Here is a 22,143-nt window from a genome sequence, read left to right on the forward strand (position 1 = left end):
CAGACAAAATAGATATTAAAATAAAGAGTGCTGTAAGAGACAAGGAAGGACACTATGTAATGATCAAGGGCTCAATCCAAGAAGAAGTATATATGCATCTAACACAGGAGCCCCTCAGTGTGCTGTGCTCAGTCGCTCAGTCGTGTCACACTCTTTGCAACCTCATGGACTGTAGCCTGCCAGGCACCTCTGACCATGGCAAGAATACTGGAGTGGGTTGCCATGCCCTCCTCCAGGGGATCTTCCCTGCCCAGGGAGAGCAACCAGGTCTCCCGCATTGCCAACGGATTCTTTACCAGCTGAGCCACCAGGAAAGCCCAAGAATACTGGAGTGGGTAGCCTATCCCTTCTCCAGGGGATCTTCCCTACCCAGGAATCGAACCAGAGTCTTCTGCATTGCAGATGGATTCTTTACCAGCTGAGTTACCAGGGAACAAGGCAAATGCTAATAGCCATAAAAGGGGACATTGACAATAACACAGTAATAGCAGGGGACTTTAACACCCCACTGACCCCCGTGGGCAGAACATTCGGGCAGGAAATAAATAAGGGAACATAAGCCTTAAATGACACAGTAGACCAGATAGAGTCAATTGATATTTTAGGGCATTCCATCCAAAAGCAGCAGAATACACTTTCTCCCAAATCCACATGGAACATTCACTAAGACGGATCACATCTTGGGTCACAGATCAAGTCTTGGCACGTTCTGAAAAGCTGAAATCGTATCAAGTATGTTTTCATAGCACTATGAGATAAATCAATTACAGGGGGAAGAACTGTAAAAAACACAAACACATGGAGATTAAACAATACGTTACTTAACAACCAATGAATCACTGAAGAAATCAAAAGAGGAAATAAAATACCTAGAGACAAATCACAATGAAAACAGAACAATCTTAATGCAAAAGCAGCTCTAAGAGGCAGTTTACAGCATTAGAATCTTATCTCCAGAAACAGGAAAACTCTCAAATAAACAACATGACCTCATACCTAAAGGAACTAGAGAAAGGAGAGACAAATACCAAAGTTAGTAGGAGTGACGAGAATAGCAAAAAAAAAAGAATGAAACTGAAAGCTGGTTCTTTGAGAAGATAAATAAAATTTATAAACTTTTAGAGAGACTCATCAAGAAAAAAAGAAAACAGATTCACACCAGTAAAATTAGAAATGAAAGAAGAGAAATTTCCAACTGACACCGCAGAAATGCAAGGCTCATAAGAGATTACTACAAGCAACTACACGACAATAAATTGGACAACCTGGAAGAAATGCACAAATCCTTGGAAAGGTACAATCTTCCAAGACTGAACCCAGAAGAAACAGAAGATATAAACAGACCAGTTACAAGTCGTGACATCGAAACTGTAATTAAGAATCTTCCAACAAACAAATGTCCAGGACCAGGTGGCTTCACAGGTGAATTTGATCAAACATTTAGAGAAGTGATGTGAAAGTCACTCAGTTGTGTCTGACTCTTTGCAGCCCCACGGACTATACAGTCCATGGAATTCTCCAGGCCAGGATACTGGAATGGGTAGCCTTTCCCTTCTCCAAGGGATCTTCCCAACCCAGGGATTGAACCCAGGTCTCCTGCATTGCTGGCAGATTCTTTACCAGCTGAGCCACCAGGAAAGCCCAAGAATATTGGAGTGGGTAGCCTATCCCTTCTCCAGCGGATCTTCCCGGCCCAGGAATCAAACTGGGGTATCCTGCATTGCAGGCAGATTCTTTAGCAGCTGAGCTAACAGGGAAGCCCATCGATCAAACATGTAGAGAAAAGTTAACACCTATTCTTCTGAAACGCTTCCAAAAAACTTGGGAGGAAGAACATTCCCAAATTCATTCTCTGAGGCTACCATCATCTTGATTCCAAACCCTGACAAAGATATCACAAAAAAAGAAAATTGCAAGCCAATATCGCTGATGAACACAGACACGAAAATCCTCAACAAATACTAGCAAACTGAATCCAACAACACATTAAATGATCATACACCATGATCAAGTGGGCTTTATCCCAGTGTTACAAGGATTCATCAATATCCACAAGTCAACCAGTGTGACATACCACATTAACAAATTGAAGAATAAAAACCATATAATCATCTCAATAGATGCAAAAAACTCTTGACAAAATTCAAAACACTCATTTAGGATGAAAACTTTAGAAAGGAGGCATAGAGGAAACCTACCTCAACCTAATAAAGGCCACATATGACAAACCCACAGACAATGTCATTCTCAACGGTGAAAACCCGAAAGCATTTCCTCTAAAATCAGGAACAGGACAAGGAAGCTCACTCTTGTCACTATTATTCAACATAGTTTTGAAGTTCTAGCTACAGCAATCAGAGAAGAAAAAGAGATAAAAGGAATCCTACTTGGAAAAGTAAAACTGTACTGTTTGCAGATGACATGATACTATACATAATGCTCCTTGGAAGGAAAACTATGACAAATTTAGACAGTGTTATTAAAAAGCAGAGACATCATTTTGCTGAAAAAGGTCCATATAGTCAAAGCTATGATTTTTCCAGTAGTCATGTATGGACAGATGTGAGAGCTGGACCATAAAGAAGGCTGAGCATCAAAGAATGGATGCTTTCAAATTGTGATATTGGAGAAGACTCTTGAGAGTCCCTTGGACTGCAAGATCAAATCAGTCATTCCTAGAGGAAATCAACCCTGAACATTCCTTGGAAGGACTGATGCTGAAGCTGAAGCTCCAAGACTTTGGCTACCAGAATTAGGACAAAAAATGTATATAATTTGTATTAAAAAAAAATGGAGCTGGAGGAATCAAGCTCCCTAACTTTAGACTATACTACAGGCTACAGTAATCAAGACAGTATGGTATGGCACAAAAACAGAAATATAGATCAATTGAACAAAATAGAAAACCCAGAAATAACCCCCCCCACCTATGGTCACCTAATCTATGACAAAAGCAGCAAGACTATACAGTGGAGAAAAGGTAGTCTCTTCAATAAGTGGTGCTGGGAAAACTGGACAGCTACATGAAAAAGAATGAAATTAGAACACTTCCTAATGCCACACACAAAAATAAACTCAAAATGGATTAAAGTCCTAAATGTTAAGGCCAGAAACTATAAAACTCTTAGAGGAAAACAGGCAAAACACTCTCTGACATAAATCACAGCAAGATCTTTTTTGACCCACATCCTAGAAAATATAAATCAACAAATGGGACTTAATTATACTGAAAAACTTTAGCACAGCAAAGGAAACCATAAACAACTTGAAAAGACAACCCTCAGAATGAGAGAAAATATTTACAAACAAACCAAGTGACCGAGGATTAGTCTCCAAAACACACCAACAGTTCATGCAGCTCAGTATCAAAAAATCAAACAAGTCCATCAAAAAATGGATGGAAGACCTAAACAGACATTTTTCCAATGAAGACACAAGATAGCCAACACATGCATAAAAAGATGCTCAACATCATTAATCATTAGAGAAATGCAGACCAAAACTACAATGAGATATCACCTCCCACCAGCCAGAACGGCCATGATCACAAAATCTATGAACAATGATGAACGCTGCTGGGGGTGTGGAGAAAAGGGAAGCCTCTCGCACTGTTGGTGGGAACGTAAATTGATACAGCCACTAAGAAGAACAGTAAGGGGGCTCCTTAAAAGCTGAAGATGGAACTACTATGTGGCCCAGCAATCTCACTACTTGGCATATACGGTGAAAAAACATAATTCACAAAGACACATGCACCCCAGCGTTCACTGCAGCATTATTTACAATAGCCAGGACATGAAAAGAACCTAGACATCCGTCGTCAGATGAATGGATGAAGATATGGGTGTGCGTGCGCGTGTGTGTGTACACACACACACTGGAATATTACTAAGCCATAAAAAGGAATGAAATTGGGTTATTGCTGGATGGAACCAGAGACCATCAGAGTGAAGTAAGTTAGAGAAAAACAAACATTGTATATTAATGCATCTACGTGGAATCTAGAAAAGTGGTCTAGATGAACCTGTTTGATGGGCAGCAGCAGACACAGATGCAGAGAATGGGCACGTGTTCGTGGGGGTGGGGAGGGGAGCGGGGTGAATGGGGAGGCTGTGTGAAACAGACGCCTAGGAGGACCCTGCTGCGCAGCACAGGCTGCTCGGCTCAGTGCTCTGCAGTCACCCAGACGGGTGAGGGGCAGAGGGAGGCCATGTGCGTGCACACACCTGATCGTTTCGTTGTACAGCAGAACCTAACGACACTGCTAAACAACTATACCCCAATTTAAAAAGAAAGAAAGAAAGCTGGGGTAGCAATACTCATATAAGAGAAAACAGATCTTAAAGATTGCTACAAGAGACAAGGAAGGACACTACATAATGATCAAGGGATTCATCCAAGAAGAAGATAGAACAATTGTAAATATGTATGCACCCAACACAGAAGTACCTCAATACATAAGGCAAATGGTAACGTCCGTAGAAGGGGAAGTCAACAATAACGCAGTAACAGTGGGGGCCTTTAACACCCCATGCCACCAACGGAGAGGACATTTGGGCAGAAAACAAGCAAACATAAGCCTTAAATGGCACAACAAACCAGGCAGATTCAATTCGTATTTTTCGGGCATTCCATCCCAAAGCAGCAGAGTACACCTGCCCCTCACGTCCACAGGGAACACTTCCCAGGACAGATCACATCTTGGGTCACAAATCAAGCCTCGGTGCATTTTTAAACATTGAAATCATATCAAGTATCTTTTCTGACCGCAACCTTATGAGATTAGAAATATATTACAGGGAAAAAAACAAACACAAACGCAGAAAGGTGAGACAACATGTTACCAAACAACCAATCAATCACTGAAGAAATCAAAGGAGGAAATCATAAAATACCGAGACAAATCACGATGAAAACACAAGTATCCCAATGCAAAAGCAGCTCTGAGAGGATTTATAGCATTAGAATCTTATCTCAGGAAACAAGAGACATCTCAAAGAACCTATCCTTACACCTAAAGCAACTAGAGAAAGAACAAATAAAAACCCAAAGTGAGTAGGAGAGACATCATAAAAATCAGAGTGGCAATAAATGAAACAAACAAAGAAAACCAATATTAAAAATCAACAAAACTAAAAGCTGGTTCTTTGAAAAGATAAATTGGTAAACCTTTAGCTAGATTCATCAGGATAAAAAGGAAAAGCATTCAAATGAACAACATTAGAAATGAAAACACCACAGAAATACAAACGCTCAAAAAAGATTACTATAAGTAACTATGGGCTTCCCCGGTGGCTCTGCTGGTAAAGAATCCACCTGCAATGCAGGAGACCTAGGTTCGATCCCTGGGTTGGGAAGATCCACTGGAGAAGGGACAGCTACTCACTCCCATATTCTGAACTGGAGAATTTCATGGACTGTATAGTCCATGGGGTTGCAAAGAGCTGGACACGACTGAGCGACTTTCACTTTCACAAGTAACTATATGCCAACACATTGGACAACCTGGAAGAAATGCACAAATCCTTAGAAAGGTACAACCTTCCAAGACTGAACCAGGAAGAAACAGAAGATATAAACAGACCAATCATGCGTACTGAAAATAAAACTGTAATTAAAAATCTTCCAATAATCAAAAGTCAAGGACCAGACGGCTTCATAGGCAAACTCTATCACACACTTAGAGAAGAGTTAACACCTATCCTTCTGGAACTCTTTCCAAAAAATTGCAGAGGAAGAAGCACCCACTAACTCATTCTATGAGGCCACCATCACCCTGATTCCAAAACCAGGCAAATACCACAAAAAAAGAAAATTACAGGTCAGTATCTCTGATGAACATAGATACAAAAATCCTCAACACACACTAGCAAACTGAATCCAACAACACATTAAAGGATCATACGCCAGGATCAAGAGGGATTTATCCCAACGATGCAAGAATTCGTCAGTATTCCACACATCAACCAGTGTGATATATCACATTAACAAACTGAAGAATAAAAACCATATGATCTCAATAGATGCAAAAAATGCTTGGCAAAATTCAAAATACCCATTTATGATAAAAACTCTTTAGAAAATGGGCATAGAGGGAGCTTATCTCAACATAATAAAGGCCACATATGACAAACCCATAGCAACCCTCATTCTCAATGGTGAAAAACTGAAAGCATTTCCTCTAAAATCAGGAACAAGACAAGGAAAGTTCACTCTCACTACTATTATGCAACAGTGCTTTGAAAGTCCTAGCCAAGGCAATCAGAAGAAAAAGAGAGAAAAGGAATCCAAATTGGAAAAGTAATGCTGTCAGTGTTTGCAGACATGATATTATTACATGGAGAATTCTAAAGATGCCATCAAGAGAGCTCATCAATGAAATCAGCACCGTTGCAGAATACAAAATGAATCCACAGAAATCTCCTGCAGGACTTCCCTGGTGGCCCAGTGGTTGAGAATCCACCTGCCCATGCGGGGGACACAGGCTTGTTCCCTGGTCTGGGAAGATTCCATATGCCGTGGAGCAACTAAGCCCGCATGCCACAACTACTGAAGCCCGAGTGCCCCCCCAAGAGAAGACACCGGAATGAGAAGCCCACACGCCACAGCTGGAGAGTGTGCCCCCGCTCACCACAACTCAGAAAGTCTGCGCGCAGCAACAAAGTTCCAGCACAGTCAAAAAAACATATATATATCTTGAATTCCTATATACTAACAATGAAAGATCAGAAAGAGAAACTAAGGAGACCATCCTATTTACCACTGCAACAGAGAATAAAATACCTATGTATAAACCTACCTAAAGATGTAAAAGAACTCTACTCAGAAAACTATAAAATACTGGTGAAAGAAATCAAAGGTGACACAAACAAATGGAGAGATATACCGTGTTCCTAGGTTGAAAGAATCAACTTTGTGAAAATGACTATACCATCCAAAGCAATCTACGGGTTCAATGCAATGCCTAACAAATTATCAATGGCACTTTTCACAGAATTAGAACAAAAAATTTTCCAACTTGTATGAAAACACAAAAGACCCCAAACAGCCAAAGCAATCTCTAGAAAGAAAAACAGAGCTGGAGAAATTAAGCTCCCAGACTTCAGACTACTACAAAGCTACCATAATCCAACATTTCACTGCACCATGATTTACAGTAGCCAGGACATGCAAGCAACCCAAATGCCCATCAACAGAGGGATGGATAAAAAAGATGTGGAACATCTATACAATGGAATATTACTCAGTCATATAAAAGGAAGAAAGCAAGGCCATTTGAAGCAACACGGATCGACACAGGGGTTGTCACTGAATGAAGTACGTCAGACACGAAAAGACACGTATATGATATTGCTTGTGTGTGGAGCCTAAAAAAAGAGTACAAATGACCTTATTTACAAAACAGAAGCAGAGGCACAGATGTGGAAGACAAACAACAGTTACCACAGGATAAGCTGGCGGGGCATAAATTGGAAGACCGAGACTGAGAGTTACACACTCCTATTTATGTGACAGATAACTAATACTAACCTGCTATACAGCACAGGGACTCCACTCTGTGCTCAGTACTGGCCTGTATGGTAAAAGAACCGAAAAACGAGCGGACACGCGTGTATGGGGGCTTCCCAGGCGCCTCACTGGTGAAGGATTCACCCGCCAAGTAGGAGACGCAGCTTCAATCCCTAGTTTGGGGAGATTCCCCTGGAGAAGGAAATGGATAGCCACTCCAGTATTCTTGCCTGGGAAATTTCAAGGGCAGAGCAGCCTGGTGGGCTACAATCCATGGAGTCACAGAGAGTCAGACACGACTTAGCGGCTCGACAACGATGACGTATGCTCATGTATAACTCACTTTGCTGTACGCTGGAAACTAACAGAGCAATGTAAATCAACTGCACTTCAACAAAAAGTTTAAAAAAATAACTAATGGGATCTAATTAAACTTCAAAGTTTTGCATAGCAAAAAAAAAAAAAAAAACAAACCCCACTATACGAAAACGCAAGCCACAAACTGTGAGAAAATATTTACAAACAAAGCAACTGACAGGGGATTAATCTCCAAAATATACAAACAGCTCATCCAGCTCAATATTAAAAACTCAATCAAAAAATGGGCAGATGATCTACATAGACATTTCTCCAAAGAAGACATACAGACGACCAAAAAGCACATGAAAAAATGCTGAACATCACTAATTATTAGAGAAAGGCAAGTCAGAACAATCACCGCACACCAGTCAGGATGGCCATCATCAAAAAGTCTACAAAAAATAAATGCTGGCAAGGGTGTGGAGTAAAGGAGACCCTCCTACACTGCCGGTGGGAATGTAGATTGGTTCAGTCACTGTGGGAGAGAACAGTATGAAGGTTCCTTAAAAAACTAAATATAGAATTACTGGATGATACAGCGATCCCACTCCCGGGCATGTACTCAGAGAAAATCATAATTCAAAAAGATACATGCACCCCATTATTCACTGCAGTACTATTTACAATAGCCAAGACATGAAAGCAATCAAAATATTCATCAACAGAGAAGTGGGTAAAGATGTGGTACATATATACAATGGACTATTAGCCCTAAAAAAGAACAAAATAATGACGTGTGCAGCAACAGGGATGGATTTAGAGCTTTATCTTACCGAGTGAAGTCAGTCAGAGAAAGACAAAAAGCGCATGATACTGGTTTTATGTGGAATATACAAAATGGTAGAAATGAACTTACTCATAAAACAGAAATAGAGTCACAGATGTGGAAAGCAAACCTCTGGTTACCAGGGGAGAAAGGGGAAAGGGATCAACCGGGAGACTGGGACTGACATATCCACACTATTATATATAAAGCAGATGACTAATCAGGACCTGCGGCAAAGCACAGGGAATTCTACTCAGTCCTCTGAAGTCACCTACACGGGAAAAGAATCTAAAGAATAGATGTATGTATACTGTACACCTGAAATTAATACACTGCAAATCAACTATACTGAAATATGAATTTTTACAAAATAAAGTCGGAAAAAACTCCACCCGAAAACCCGAGATGTCAGCAAAAATTGTAGAGACCTTATCAAATTGACCCTCTATTGCCTCTTGGCTAGGAAGAACCCAGTGTCTGAGAATATTCATTTTGGGACCAGAGCCTGCAAGTCAGTGGAGTCTCAGGTCAGCCAGGATCTCAGGGCCTCAGCTGCGTCCCATCCCCCATCTCCAACCGCAGGGAGGGGGCCCTAAGGAGGTCCGAGCCCTACCAGCTGCAGAGGGAGAGGCTTTCTGGAGGGGCCTGGCCTGGGGTGACAGCTCTGAGACCGGCTGCGACCTGGGACTGCTTGTTGCAGGGCTGGCACCTGGACAAACATCTTCTCCAGCAACAGGACAGAGAGACTACAAGGGATTGCAAACAACCACACGCACGGTGAGCGTGACAGTCGCTCAGTCGTGCCCGCCTCTCTGCAACCCGTGGACTATGGCCCGCCAGGCTCCTCTGTCTGCGGGATTTCCCAGACAAGAATACTGGAGTGGGTTACCATTTCCTCCTCCAGGGGATCTTCCCGACCCAGGGACTGAACCCGGGCCTCCTGCACTGAAGGCTAATTCTTTACTGTCTGTGCCACCACAGAAGCAGTGGAGGCAAATTATGGACAAGAAGATACAAAAAAAACCCCAAAACTCGACCGCTACTTCTGATGAGCTGTGAGCAAAAGCAGGGTGCTGCGCATGCCCCCCGCACTCCACACCTCTAAAGGGATGGACAGACCACCTAGGTGGTTCTTTGGCCTGACCCCTGAACACACCCCTACCCTCGCCCCATATGAGGAACCAATTCGCCCCCACCTCAGCGAGCGAATGAGGGAACCTGTTACTTGTTTCCATTCCTCCTTCTGTAGCAGGAACTGCAATAAATCATTGCCTGAATTTCTGACCGATTTCTCTTGTTTTAGGAGGACAAGAACCATGGTCGGTAGCATACTATCTGGGATAGTTATGGACAGTTGCCCACTTCCCAGGAGAGGATCTTGGCACGTCCAAGACCACGGAATGAAGCCTCCCTGTGACCCGCGCGCACCTGAATCTCGTTTCAGCGTCACCGCAGGTGGTAAGTCTGCCTTCCTGGCCCCGGGGGTCTCAGGATCCTCATCTGGGCAATGCTTTCCTCTCCCCTGTGTCCTCTCCTCGTCTTATCCTTCCGAGAGAGTGGACATCAGGCAGCTACAACATCGCTTCTCCCAGCTTGTGAGACCTGCCCCCTCTGGCCAAGGGCTCACCTGACGGGTGACAAGCAGAAGTGCAGAGGCTCTCCCGATGGGAGGTTTATCTCATGAGTGATAGGCATGCAAATGTCAGCCCGGGGCTCGAAGTCCAATCACCCCAATATCCACACCTTTGTTTCCCTGCCGCCAAGAGAAGTCCCCTTGGGAACGGGCCCAAGCAGCAGATTTCCACACACTTGTGTACACACGCGTGAGAGTCCCAAAGATGACGGACCCCAGGCTGGTTTCCGGGCTTGCTCACCCCGTGAGCAGTGGACAGGGTGCCCCCTCCTTCACTGGCCCTTTCTGGAGGCGCACAGGTTGGTGTCTGGACAGACACCTGCAGGGCGGGTGGAAATGGCAATTTCTCTGTCTCTTCCTCTTTCTCGGTTTTTTCTGTCTCTCCCACGTTTACCTCTCCCTTGATCCTCACGCACTACACTCCCACCCCGTTCATCCTGAAGTCTTATCTGTGTCTTTATGAGCTTTTGTCACTGACGTCTTTGTTGTATGTAGTTTCGTCTGTCCGGCAGCTCCTGCAAATCTCTGCCAAGACACGGTGGAGAATTTAAGCCTCGAAATACAAACACAGCCCACACTGCCTGAGACGCCATCCTTGGGTTATTCGGGGGGAATTTTAAAGAACAAAAAAGAAAAAGAAGAGGGGCTTGTGTCTCTCTCGTCTGCCTTTGCAACGTAACTCTTCTGCCTGGGCTCCAAGAATTACCTGATCTATCCCAAACTGAGGAAGAAAAGAGACCTTTTTAAATTCCACCAGGAAAACTATGAGATCCCCGGTTCTGTAGAAATGAACTTATCTGGCTTCAGCTTGTGGGTTTAATACAGACCTGTATTTAGAGTTATCAATATGACACTTTTACTGTACCCAAGGTTACTGAAAGTCAGTAAGTACACATTGTTTCTGTTATTATAAAATCCATCATCAGAGAATAACCTGATACGATTAAACTTTTACGCAAATATAACTGTGAAAAGAGCTTTTTGGTAAACGCTATAGGAATCGTTATGTTTTGGAGATGTCCGTCAAGAATGCTGTTTACTCGCTCAGTCACGTCCGCCTCTCTGCGACCCCATGGAGTGTATCCTCCCAGGCTTCTCTGTCCATGGGATTTCCCAGGCAAGAATACTGGAGTGGGTTACCATTTCCTTCTCCAGGGGATCTTCCCGACCCAAGGATCGAACCCGGGTCTCCTGCATTGGCAGGTGGATTCTTTACCACTGAGCCACCAGGGGAGCCCTCCATCTAGAATAGTTCCTCCAAATTTTGGCACCTTGAAAAGAAACTAAGTATCCAGGTCAGTTCAAATAACATGAAACATTGGAACATTCATTGCTAGACAGGTCTATGTTTACCTGCTTTTGTCATCTTGGGAGAGGGAAACTAAACACATTTGGGTTTACGGGACACACGTCTTGCACCACATTAAGGACAGAAATTGTGCTTTGGGAAGACACATGTTTCTAGAGGTTATGGGATGTTCCAATCAGGGGCTGCTAACGTGAAAGACAGTTCATGGTGGCTTAAGGAGAGGATGTGTGTTTGCAGACAAGAAGGTATGAGGAATGGAAATATATCTTCTTAAAAGGAAAAAGGTGACTTCTGTCCTACAGCTGGTGATTTCTGAATGCAAAGAATAAGGGACAGGACAACACGGCTCCAGAAAGTTGCAGAAGGTTTGGGACAAGGAACACTGGGAAAAGTGTGTGTTTGTGCTCAGGACTTCCTGAGCTTGGGTTAAATTTAATCAGGAAGATGAATTTTATTAAGAGTAGGCTGATGCAAGACTGGATCTGGCTTCTCTCTCCCCAAAGAGAACAAAGTTGTCCTAGAACCCTGCTCTTGACCACAGATCTTGTGAGTTTCTGGGTCTTTAATCTGCATTTACTTTTGAAACCTTGTTTTCAACTCAGCTCAAGGAATAAGTACTTTCACCTTATTCTATGTCCAAAAATCCTCTCTGGGAATATTCCCACCTCTAGGTCCTCAGGTCCTGACCCCCGTGGCAGTTTTCATGGTGAATCTGTAAGGAGAGGTGTGCAGGTTTGAATTTATCAGGCGGAGGTTGTCATTCTGTCTCACCTGGCAGGCCATCACGGTTATTCTGGCCCACTGTGGTACCCTGGATGAAAAGGAGTGTTTACTGAGCAAGGCCAGGGAATATGCAGATGGCCTACTGGCCACCAATCCATACCACCAAACTGATCAGGCAGGTACATCAGGAACATAATCCCAGAATATGACCCACCCTGGGAGACAAATCCCCCCCACAAAATGTAAGGATTTTATCCTGGCTCTTTTAGAAGCAATGGAGCTCGTGATCCAAGGAGCAGTAATCCACAGTAGTGCCCATCAGAGGGAGGGATCTTCTGTGAACCAGTGGGGAAAAAAAAGTGGAAGTGTTAGTTGCTCAGTCCTGTCTGACTCTTTCACAACCCCATGGACTGTAGCCTGCCAGGCTCCTCTGTCCATGGGATTCTCCAGGCAAGAATACTGGAGTGGGTTGCCATTTCCTTCTCCAGGGGATCTTTCCAACTCAGGGATCAAACCCAGGTCTCCTGCATTGCAGGTGGATTCTTCACCATCTGTGCCAGGGAAGCCCAAGCTGATTGAATTGCAAAACACACAGCTTGCGTGCAAGAGCCTAAGTTATGGTCCTAGTGATTGGCCCCCCTGAACTCCCTGGTCTTCCCCAGTACTCCCCACAGGAACAAGAAATGCTGAGAAATGGAGCTAAGAGAGAGGAAGCGCAGGTTAGTGTGAAGAGTAGGGTTAGCTTCTAGTCCTGGAGGCCCCACAATGGAAACTAAGAGTTGACATGATGCCATCCCCTACGGGAGGGACGTACTATGGGATGTGATGCAAAAGGCTTTTTCAGGGAAGGGGCTTAAAAGAACAGTAAAGCAAGCAACATTGGCCTGTGACTTATGTGCCCATCATAATCTTAAAGGGATCTTCCCAACCCAGGGGCCAAGCTGGTTTCCTGCAATTACAGGCAGATTCTTGACTGTCTGAGCCACCAGGGAAGCCCCATGACAATGCCCAGACCCATTCAATACCCCCTCTGCTACTCAGGCCAATTCAGTGCCGAGTGACATATCCAGGGGACGATTGGCAGTTAGATTTCACCCAAACGCCCCCACGATCAAGATATAAGTATGGTCTGGGGTTGGTTGATACTTTCACACGATGGATTGAAGCCTTCCCCACCTGACCTGAAAAGGCTATGGACATCTGTAAGTTCCTTTTAAAAAGAAGTAATCCCTCGCTTTGGACTTCCCAAGTCTCCCCAGAGCCATAACAGGCCCTCTTTTACAGCCAAAATCACGCAGGGGCTCACAACAGCCCTAGGGATACACTACAAGCTACACACTTCATGTTCGACTCTCTGCGACCCCATGGACCGTAGCCCGCCAGGCTCCTCTGTCCATGGGGATTCTCCAGGCAAGGATACTGGAGTGGGTTGCCATGCCCTCCTCCAGGGGATCTTCTCGGCCCAGGGATTGAACCCGTGTCTCCTACATTGGCAGGCGGGTTCTTTACCTGTAGCACCATCTGGGAAGCCCAACTGTATGATTTAGTTCATGGGAAATGCCAGGAATGGGCGAATCAGTGCTAGATAGTAGAGAAGCGGTTGCCAGGGGCTGGGAGGTGGGTGGTGAAGGGGACTGACTGCTAACAGGTATAGGTTTTCGTCTAGAGGAGATGAAAATTGACTATGGAAACAAATAGACAACTGTGAACGTGCTAAAAGCCACTGTACACTGTAAATGAGTGACTTGTGTGCTATGTGAATTACTGAGGTATCTCAGCAAGATGTTATATTTAAAAAGTTGCAAACGAGAGTAGGATACAGGGGTGAGGAGGGAGCTGGTGAGAGAGGCTGTCAGTCACCATAAACCACATAAAAGTGGTTTAAATATGAAACCTGATTTAAACACGGTGATTAGAAACGCTGACTTCCAGCCAATCTGTAAAAACTAAAGGCTGAAGAAAAGGAATCAAGTAGCTAAAATATATATATATATATTTTTTAAAAACCACATTTTAAAGGGAAAAGACAAAACACCATCTAAAAACTCTAGACCTCAGTAACATTTGTAAAAAGACTTAATCAAATTCAACCTCTGTTGTTTCCCGGCCAGGAGGAGCCCGGTGTCTGAGAATATTCATTTTGGGGTCAGAGACGGCTAGTCCACAGAACCTGAGGTCAGTCAGACCTTGGAGTCTCACTCTCAGAGCCTCAGCCTTCCCAGCCCCCGCCTCCTACAGAAGGAGCCCTAGCGTGGTCTGAGCCCTTCCCGCTGCAGGGTTAGAGGGTTTCTAGAGGGGCCTGGCCCTGGGTGAGAGCTCTAACTGCTGCCCTGTCTCCCCCAAACCACACCCTGTCCCAGGGAGCCATCCCCGAGTCTCCGTCCTCCCACTGCCCTCCAAATTGTTCAGCTCCTCATTCTGCAGTTACTCGATGCCTGCTGTATACTGAGGTGTCCAAAAGAAGAGCTCAGGGTCCTTACAAACCTGTCTCTCTGCTTCTCTCCCCAACAGTGGTGCCCATCTCTCATACCTACCCAGACACCCAAACAGGTGCCCAGGGCATGTCCTGAGCACCTCCTCCCCCCGAGGCAGGAACAGATAGAAACAGGCTTGAACCATTTCTCCCCTATGGACAGAAACTCCATAAAAGCACATGATGGGGGAGGCTGGATCCCGCCCAGATAAAAGATCACATATTCCTCATTGTCGAAGTTAAGGAGGCCTCCCCGACGACACAGGCATAGAAAGGCTCCTTGGAGGTCAAAAAGAGAGTGGGTGTCACCCCATGGCAAGTAATGTCAGCTACCCATAGGCCTCCGCGCCAGACTCCATCTCGGCTCAGAGATGCGCACACACACGTGGGAGGAGGCTGAGATGTACCAGATACAGACGCCCAAGCAGGCAAAGCAAGGCACCTGGCCCAAGGAAACCCAGGAGAATTGCCCCATAAAGGCGATTCAGACCACGAGGGCACGACCCTCTCTCAGCCCACCCATGTGTCTACATCCACATGTACTCTTTTTCCTAATAAACACTGGACTTGCTTCACTACTTTCCGTCTCTATGTGGAAACTCACTTCCACACAGGCCACAAGCTAGGGCCTCATCACTGGCCACTGGTCCCTGGGGGTCTGGTGGCCAGGATTCGATGCTTTCCTTGCCACTGCCTGGCTTCAGACTCTGGCCGGGAACCGAAACCCTGATGTCACTCCTGCTCCTCACAAGCTTCTCAGCCACCATCCCCAGGGCGCAGACTTTCTCTCCACACGCATCATCTCGCATCCTTCAGAGGCCATTGCCTTCACACCTGACCTCGACCCTGGGAGGCTCATCCGATCAGCCCCTGCCCCCATCACTGCTGTTCTCCCAACTCTGCCCCGGCCGGAGGGAAGACGCACAGCATCCACCTCCAAAACCCAGCCCTCCACCAGCACACTCCCCTCCAGGCCCTGGCCCCAGCCAGGCTGTCCTCTCGGCCTGGTCGGCCGTGACCATCCAAGCCGCTGTCACTCACCCTTTAAGGCCCAAACAGCACTGAGCCGCTCTGCCCTGTGCTTCCCAGGCACTTGGACCTATTCTGTCTCCAAAGACGTCTTCGCAAATACTCTGAACACGTCCCCTGTCCCACCCTCCTTCAGGAGTTGCCTCCTCTGGGAAGCCTACCCTGACCACCTAGAGCAGGTCAGGCGACTCCTCTGGGCTCCGACAGCCCTCTGGCTCCCCGCCACTCAAGCATGTGCCAGCATTATCAAATGGGCATCTATCAGGAGGTGGCATCTATCAGGAGGCGGCTTGCCTCCCAGCCTGGGAGCTCCTGGAAGGGATGAAGCGGGTCTGTGTGCCTCAAGGGACCCCATACCCAGAGAATCCTGAGGCGCTGTATGCTGGTTGAAAGCTGGGATGCGGCCCTACAGCCAAAGCCCAGTCGCGCCTCAAGCGCTTGCCGGCCTATTGCTGGAGCCCTTCAATTAGCTCCAGCTGGGCAGAGCCCCTCGCCCAGAGCAAATGGACTCCAGCTGGGGAGGCCCCTGCTCTCTCCTCCCTGCCAGCCCCCCACCTCTGGCATCAGCTCTTCTGCCCCTTGGCGGGGTGGGAGGTGTGCGGTGTCTTGGGCCAGCCTGAGGGAGGAGGGGGCAGGAAGGAAGCGTTCAGGACCCCCAGGGAACAGGCTCTCTCCCGGACAGAGGGGGCCGCTCCATGAGCTCACCTGGCTTTTCAGACCCTAACGGCCTGGACGACCCCTCTGCGGAGGCTGAGGAGGCCGAGGAGGTAGAGGAAGAGGAGGTTGAGGAAGAGGTGTCACTGGAAGCGATGCTCCCGGGAGCCATTTTGCAGGCAGAAAGGTATGGGCAGCCCCCTCGCCTGGCGTGAGGCCCCCAGCCCGCCTGCTCGCCTTACATACCCCCCAATTAGCCCCTGATTGGGCGGGAGGCGCGGAGCTGCTGATTGGGCAGGAGGCTGGGAGGGGCCCTGCAGCCCCGCCCGGAGCACTGACCATGCCTCAGCTCCTGTGTGACCTTGCCCGTGTGCCTGACTTCTCTGGGTCTCAGCCCACCGTGAAAGGAAGGGGGCTCAGATGCTTGGTCCGCTCTGCGCCTCCGTGCAGCAGAGCCTGGGGGTGCAGACGGGGAACTGGCATGCCTGGGCCAGTGGAGGTACCCTCGGGAGGTGAGGGCCCTCCCCACCCCACCTCACCTCCCCCACCCCGGTGCCCACCCCTGTGCCCAGGCCTCAGCTGGCCTCCGCTGTCTCAGGAAGCAGCAGGTGGAGGCCGGCCAGTGGCTTCACCTGGAGCAGACACCCCCAGGTCAGCCTGTCGTGACCTCCTTCTGTGTTGTAAGAAAGAGTTTCTAAGGGAGGACAGAGTGATGTTTAAATTACTCAACAAAAGTCTCTATAAATAAGGACAACATCCACTGGGAAAAGCGACAAAGAACACGAATTCACCAGAAAGGCAAACAAACACAGGAAAACAGCCTCGCCGTCTTTGGCACTCAGGAAAATTTAAATCGAAACAACGATGAGCTACTCCTTTTCTCGTCAAACTGATAAAAACTGAAGACAAAGTGTTGGCAAGGATGCGGGAGCCAGGCCCTGCTGTCTCTGCCAGGGTGTATTTGGGTGCAGCCTACTATGGAAAGGTATTCCCTGGAGCAGCAACTCCACCTCTCCTAGGAGCGCATTTGTTGGAAAAGAAATAATTACTGTGTTATCTGGAAAAGGAAAAACAAAAAACAAAAAACTTCCAGATGAATCACTCAGGGCCTGGCAGAATTACTCTCTTACAGTAGAATACTCTGCAGCCATTTAAAATGACGAGGTGCAGACTTCCCTGAAGTACAGGGATTAGGACTTCGTGCTTCCACTTTGGGGGCTGCAGGTTCAATCCCTGGTCGGGGAACTAGGATCCCATATGCCATGTGGTGTGGCCAAAAATAAATGAATAATAACAACAAATAATAAAAATAAAATGACGAGATGGATTAAAACAAGGAATGAGGTGGTATTTTACATACAGTAGGATGACGGGTTTTTTTTTTTTTTGGCCATGCCACGTGGCAAGTAGGATCTTAGTTTCCCAAACAGGGATTGATCCCACACCCCCTGCACTGGGAGCACGGAGTCTTAACAACTGGACCACCAGGGAAGTCTCCAGAATGACACATTTTTTAATGTCCATCGAAACTGAGCATCCAGGACGTGAAGAAATACATAGCCGCTGGGAAGCAACACAGAAAAGCAACTGAGGAACATCTATCACGACGAAGATGGATTTGGGCCACATCTACCCATGTCACTCACACTGATGGTGCTTCCCCCCTAGTTCAGTCGGTAAAGCATCTGCCTGCAATGCGGGAGGCCTGGGTTCAATTCTTGGGTCTGGAAGATCCCCTGGAGAAGGAAACGGCAACCCACTCCAGTCTGCTTGCCTGGAGAATCCCATGGACAGAGGAGCTGGGCAGTTTACAGTTCACAGGATCACAAGAGTCAGACACGACTTAGCGCTCTTTCTTTCTTACACTGTGATACGTAAGAGTGCTCAGTGCAATCTTGGCAAAAATGCAAAACAACCTAGATGCCCACCGAGGGCAGACTGGACAAATAAACTGTGATCTGTTCACATGGTGGAATCTTACACAGCAGTGAAAATGAGTGAAACAGAAAGATCTGTGGAATATGTTCCCCACTTCCGAGAAGGCAGAACTTCCTGTGTGTGTGTGTGAGAGTGAGGGTGTGAGTGTGAGTGAAGTCCCAGCAGAAGTTCTGAAAGGATTTATACCAAGGTAACAGCAGTGGTTACCTCTGAGGAGAGTGTAGGATTTTAAGGGGGCAGGTCTAGGACAGACTTGCATCTTTCTCTCTGTGGTTTTACTGTTGGGATTTCTCCAGGGGACTCTCCATTACCAGAGGTCTGGACTGAGGCAGGCAAGGTGTTCTAAAGTGAAACTAGATACCACTGCCTGCCTAGCACCCTGCATGGCTCCCCACTGCCATGAGGACCTCTCCACTGACCTCTCCAGTCTGGCTTATGAAGCCTCCTTCCCCCTCGAAACCCCAGAGTCCAACCACACTGAGGCTCTTGGAACCAGTTAGGTGTTGAGAGCTGGGCTTTCCACTTTGATTTCCTGTGTGTGTGTTAGACTGATGTAAAAATAATGCCAGTTTTTCACCCCTGCCCACATCCATGCCCATTTGCAGTGTAAGTCTGCAGCTCCTCCCCTGTGCCTGGAATCTGAGCTCACCTTGGGACTTGCTGTGACCAACCCAGTATGAGGGAAGAGACGTCTGGTCCCAGTCCCAGGTGAGCAAGTCTGCTGGATGTGGAGAGGCCCGTGGCCCAGTCTCCCCTGTTGCCCAGCCCACAGTGGCCAACCGGCCAGCCCTCCAACTGACCACAGATGCTCAAGTGAACCCAGCAGAGGTCAACCAAGCTTGGTCTGGGTCACCTGGCTGACTCAGAGAGTCACAAGCAACAGTACACGGTGTGTTGTTTGAAGCATGAGATTTGGAGGTTGTTGTGAGTGCAGCTGATACACTCTTCCTACAAGGCCCTCTTTTATCTATATCTGCCTTCTCCGGGGGACTTCCCTGGTGGCTCAGTAGTGAAGAGCCCGCCTGCCAATGTGGGAGACGCAGATTCTATCCCTTGGGTGGGAAGATCCCCTGGAGAAGGAAATGGCAACCCACTACAGTATTCTTGCCTGGAGAATCCCATGGACAGAGGAGCCTGACGGGCTCTATAGTTTATGGGGTCACAAAAGAGTCAGACTTGACTTAGCGACTAAACAACAACAACAACACAACCACCTTATCTGAACTGTTTCTCACTCATCCTTTTGGCCTCAGTGTAGACATCACGTCCTCAGAAAAGCCCTCCATGACACCCTAGGATGTTAGGGGCCCCTCCTCGGGCTGCCAGCAGCCTCCAGCACCCGAGGTTAAACACTGCGTCCCTGTCTCCTTGAGCTCTGGGAGGCAGGGGCAGTGGGCAGGGCTGTGTCTGTCTTGTTCCTGGTGATGTCGCTTGTGCCCAGCACCACACCTGGCACACAGTAGGTGCTCAGCACCCACTGCTGTAGCAGTCCCAGTGCCAGAGCGGAGCTCGGCTGAGTGGAGGGAGGCCTGAAAACCATCTGCAGGAACCATCTAGAGCAGGAGCCGAGATGAGGCAAAGAGGAGTGTGGAAGCTGGTGCCAACGGGGGCAGCAATTTTGATCACGTTTCCAAGAACTGAGAAAGACTCAGGGATACAAACATTCCCACGAGCTTCATCTGAAACCCTGCTCCAGGTCTGTGCCAGGATAGAGTTTTGCATTTGGACGGAAGAAGTTCTAAAATGTGCTGCATGATCTAAAAATTCTTCTAGAGGATTGCCTTTTCACAGGGAAATGGTAATTGTGAAGATCAGGCTGCTGGAGAGAGGACGAGCTGCTTCGGGTACTCATGAGATGTTTTTACTGAGAGCTGTACGAAATTTAAGTTTTGCCAAAATTTTTTTTTTTTTTTTTTTTGCCATCTTGGGACACTGACCGGGGTCCTTCTATGTGTGAACTTACAGTTCTGCAGATTACAGTTCTAAACTCTTTGCACTCTCCTTCCAGAGGCAAAAATCAGGGGCTGAGAGAGCTCTGTGGCCTTGTCCCTGGCCAGGGCACAGCCCAGAGACTTGCTCCCTCCAGTCCATCTCTGAGGCCCCAGGGCGTCCTGGCCCAGGGACACTGGCTGCCTGGAGCCTGGAGATGAGGTTGGTAACACCCTCTCCCCAGACTCAGTCAGCAGTTGTCTGCCTTTATATACGGCGGATTCCCCACCAATGGCAGTCAAATCAACTGCAAATTGAGGAAGTTAAGTAGGGTTTACTCTCTACCAGGAAAAAGTCAGAGAATGTTCTGGTTTTAGGGGAAATTTCTTTTTTCCTCTGGGTGTGAGGCTGCTGAATCCTCACAGTAAGTGGGCTGTGGGAGGGAGGGGACAGGGCTGACCGCAGGGCAGACTGGCTGCAATGCCACTGTGCCTACCACCACTGTGCCTGGTCCCACACGGCATCTGAAACGGAGGGTGGGATCCACACCCGCCGGCCGTGGGAATCCTCTCGTCACTGCTGTGGATGGAGGGCGAACTAGCCGGATATCACAGACACGAAGCGCACCTCTTCTGGATCGCTGTTGGTTCCGGGCCCCTTGCCTGTGGCTCTCCTCCTTCTGGTAACCACCTCCTGAAGTTTCCTTTCAGCTCCTTCCTATCCCCACCCTCAGACCATTCGGTTAACGTAGGGCTAACACTACCGGGCTTCCCTCGTGGCTCAGCTGGTAAAGAATGCTCCTGCAGTGCGGGAGACCTGGGTTCGATCCCTGGGTTGGGAAGATCCACTGGAGAAGGGAAAGGCCACCCGCTCCAGTAATCTGGCCTGGAGACGTCAATGAACTGTATAGTCAGTCCATGGGGTCACCAAGACTTGGATGCGACTGGGCGACTTTGACTTTCAACGCTACCTTGCGCGGCAAATGCAATCAGGTGACCGGGGGCCAGGCCAATCAGAGGATGAATGCCCATCCCAGCCTGGTGATTGGCTTAGGAGCTATCATGTGACCCAGGCCTGGCCAATAAGAGCCCTACCTGGAAACGACTAACAGATGAAGAGAAGCCCCATTTCTGCAGGGTTTGCTGAGCTTGGAATTAACTGGTGATGTCTATGCTTACATCTTTGGAACAGTTAACCTGGCATAAAGGCATTACTTTGTCAATAAAGGTCCATCTAGTCAAGGCTATGGTTTTTCCAGTAGTCATGTATGGGTATGAGAGTTGGACTATAAAGAAAGCTGAGTGCCAAAGAATTGATGCTTTTGAACTGTGGTGTTGGAGAAGACTCTTGAGAGTCCCTTGGACTGCAAGAAGATCCAAGCAGTCCATCCTATAGGAGCTCAGTCCTGGGTGTTCATTGGAAGGACTGATGTTGAAGCTGAAACTCCAATACTTTGGCCACCTGATGCGAAGAGCTGACTCATTGGAAGAGTCCCTGATGCTGGGAAAGATTGAAGGCGGGAGAAGAAGGGGAGGACAGAGGATGAGATGGTTGGATGGCATAACCGACTTGATGGACATGAGTTTGGGTGGACTCCGGGAGTTGGTGATGGACAGGGAGGCCTGGCGTGCTGCGGTTCATGGGGTCGCAAAGAGTCGGACACGACTGAGCGACTGAAATGAAAGGCAGCACAGAGGAAAGTGCGGCCAAAGGGAGACCTAGAAGCCAGATAACACGGACTTCCCTGGCGGCCCAGGGGTTGAGTCCCCCCTGCCGGTATGGGAGACGGAGTTTCCGTCTCTGGCCTAGGCTCCAGGGCA

General features: G+C 47.5%; 1 protein-coding gene across 2 annotated transcripts in view; it reads right to left on the reverse strand.

Moving 5' to 3' along the window:
• Positions 1-16,692, reverse strand: part of H1-8 (H1.8 linker histone) — a 32,330-nt gene extending 15,638 nt beyond the window's left edge. Inside the window, exon 1 of one of the 2 annotated variants that reach the window (XM_086368623.1) lies at positions 16,508-16,692. In XM_086368623.1, the coding sequence (XP_086224749.1) occupies positions 16,508-16,628 (121 nt within the window). In that variant the 5' untranslated portion in view covers positions 16,629-16,692. The remainder of the gene's footprint in view (positions 1-16,507) is intronic. The other variant, XM_086368622.1, reaches the window with a different exon arrangement.
• Positions 16,693-22,143: the final 5,451 nt, after the last annotated feature.

This window comes from Bos grunniens, chromosome 22 (assembly GCF_055505025.1).
Source record: "Bos grunniens cultivar Pamir isolate PY7600 chromosome 22, Bosgru_T2T1.0, whole genome shotgun sequence".
NCBI lineage: Eukaryota > Metazoa > Chordata > Mammalia > Artiodactyla > Bovidae > Bos > Bos grunniens.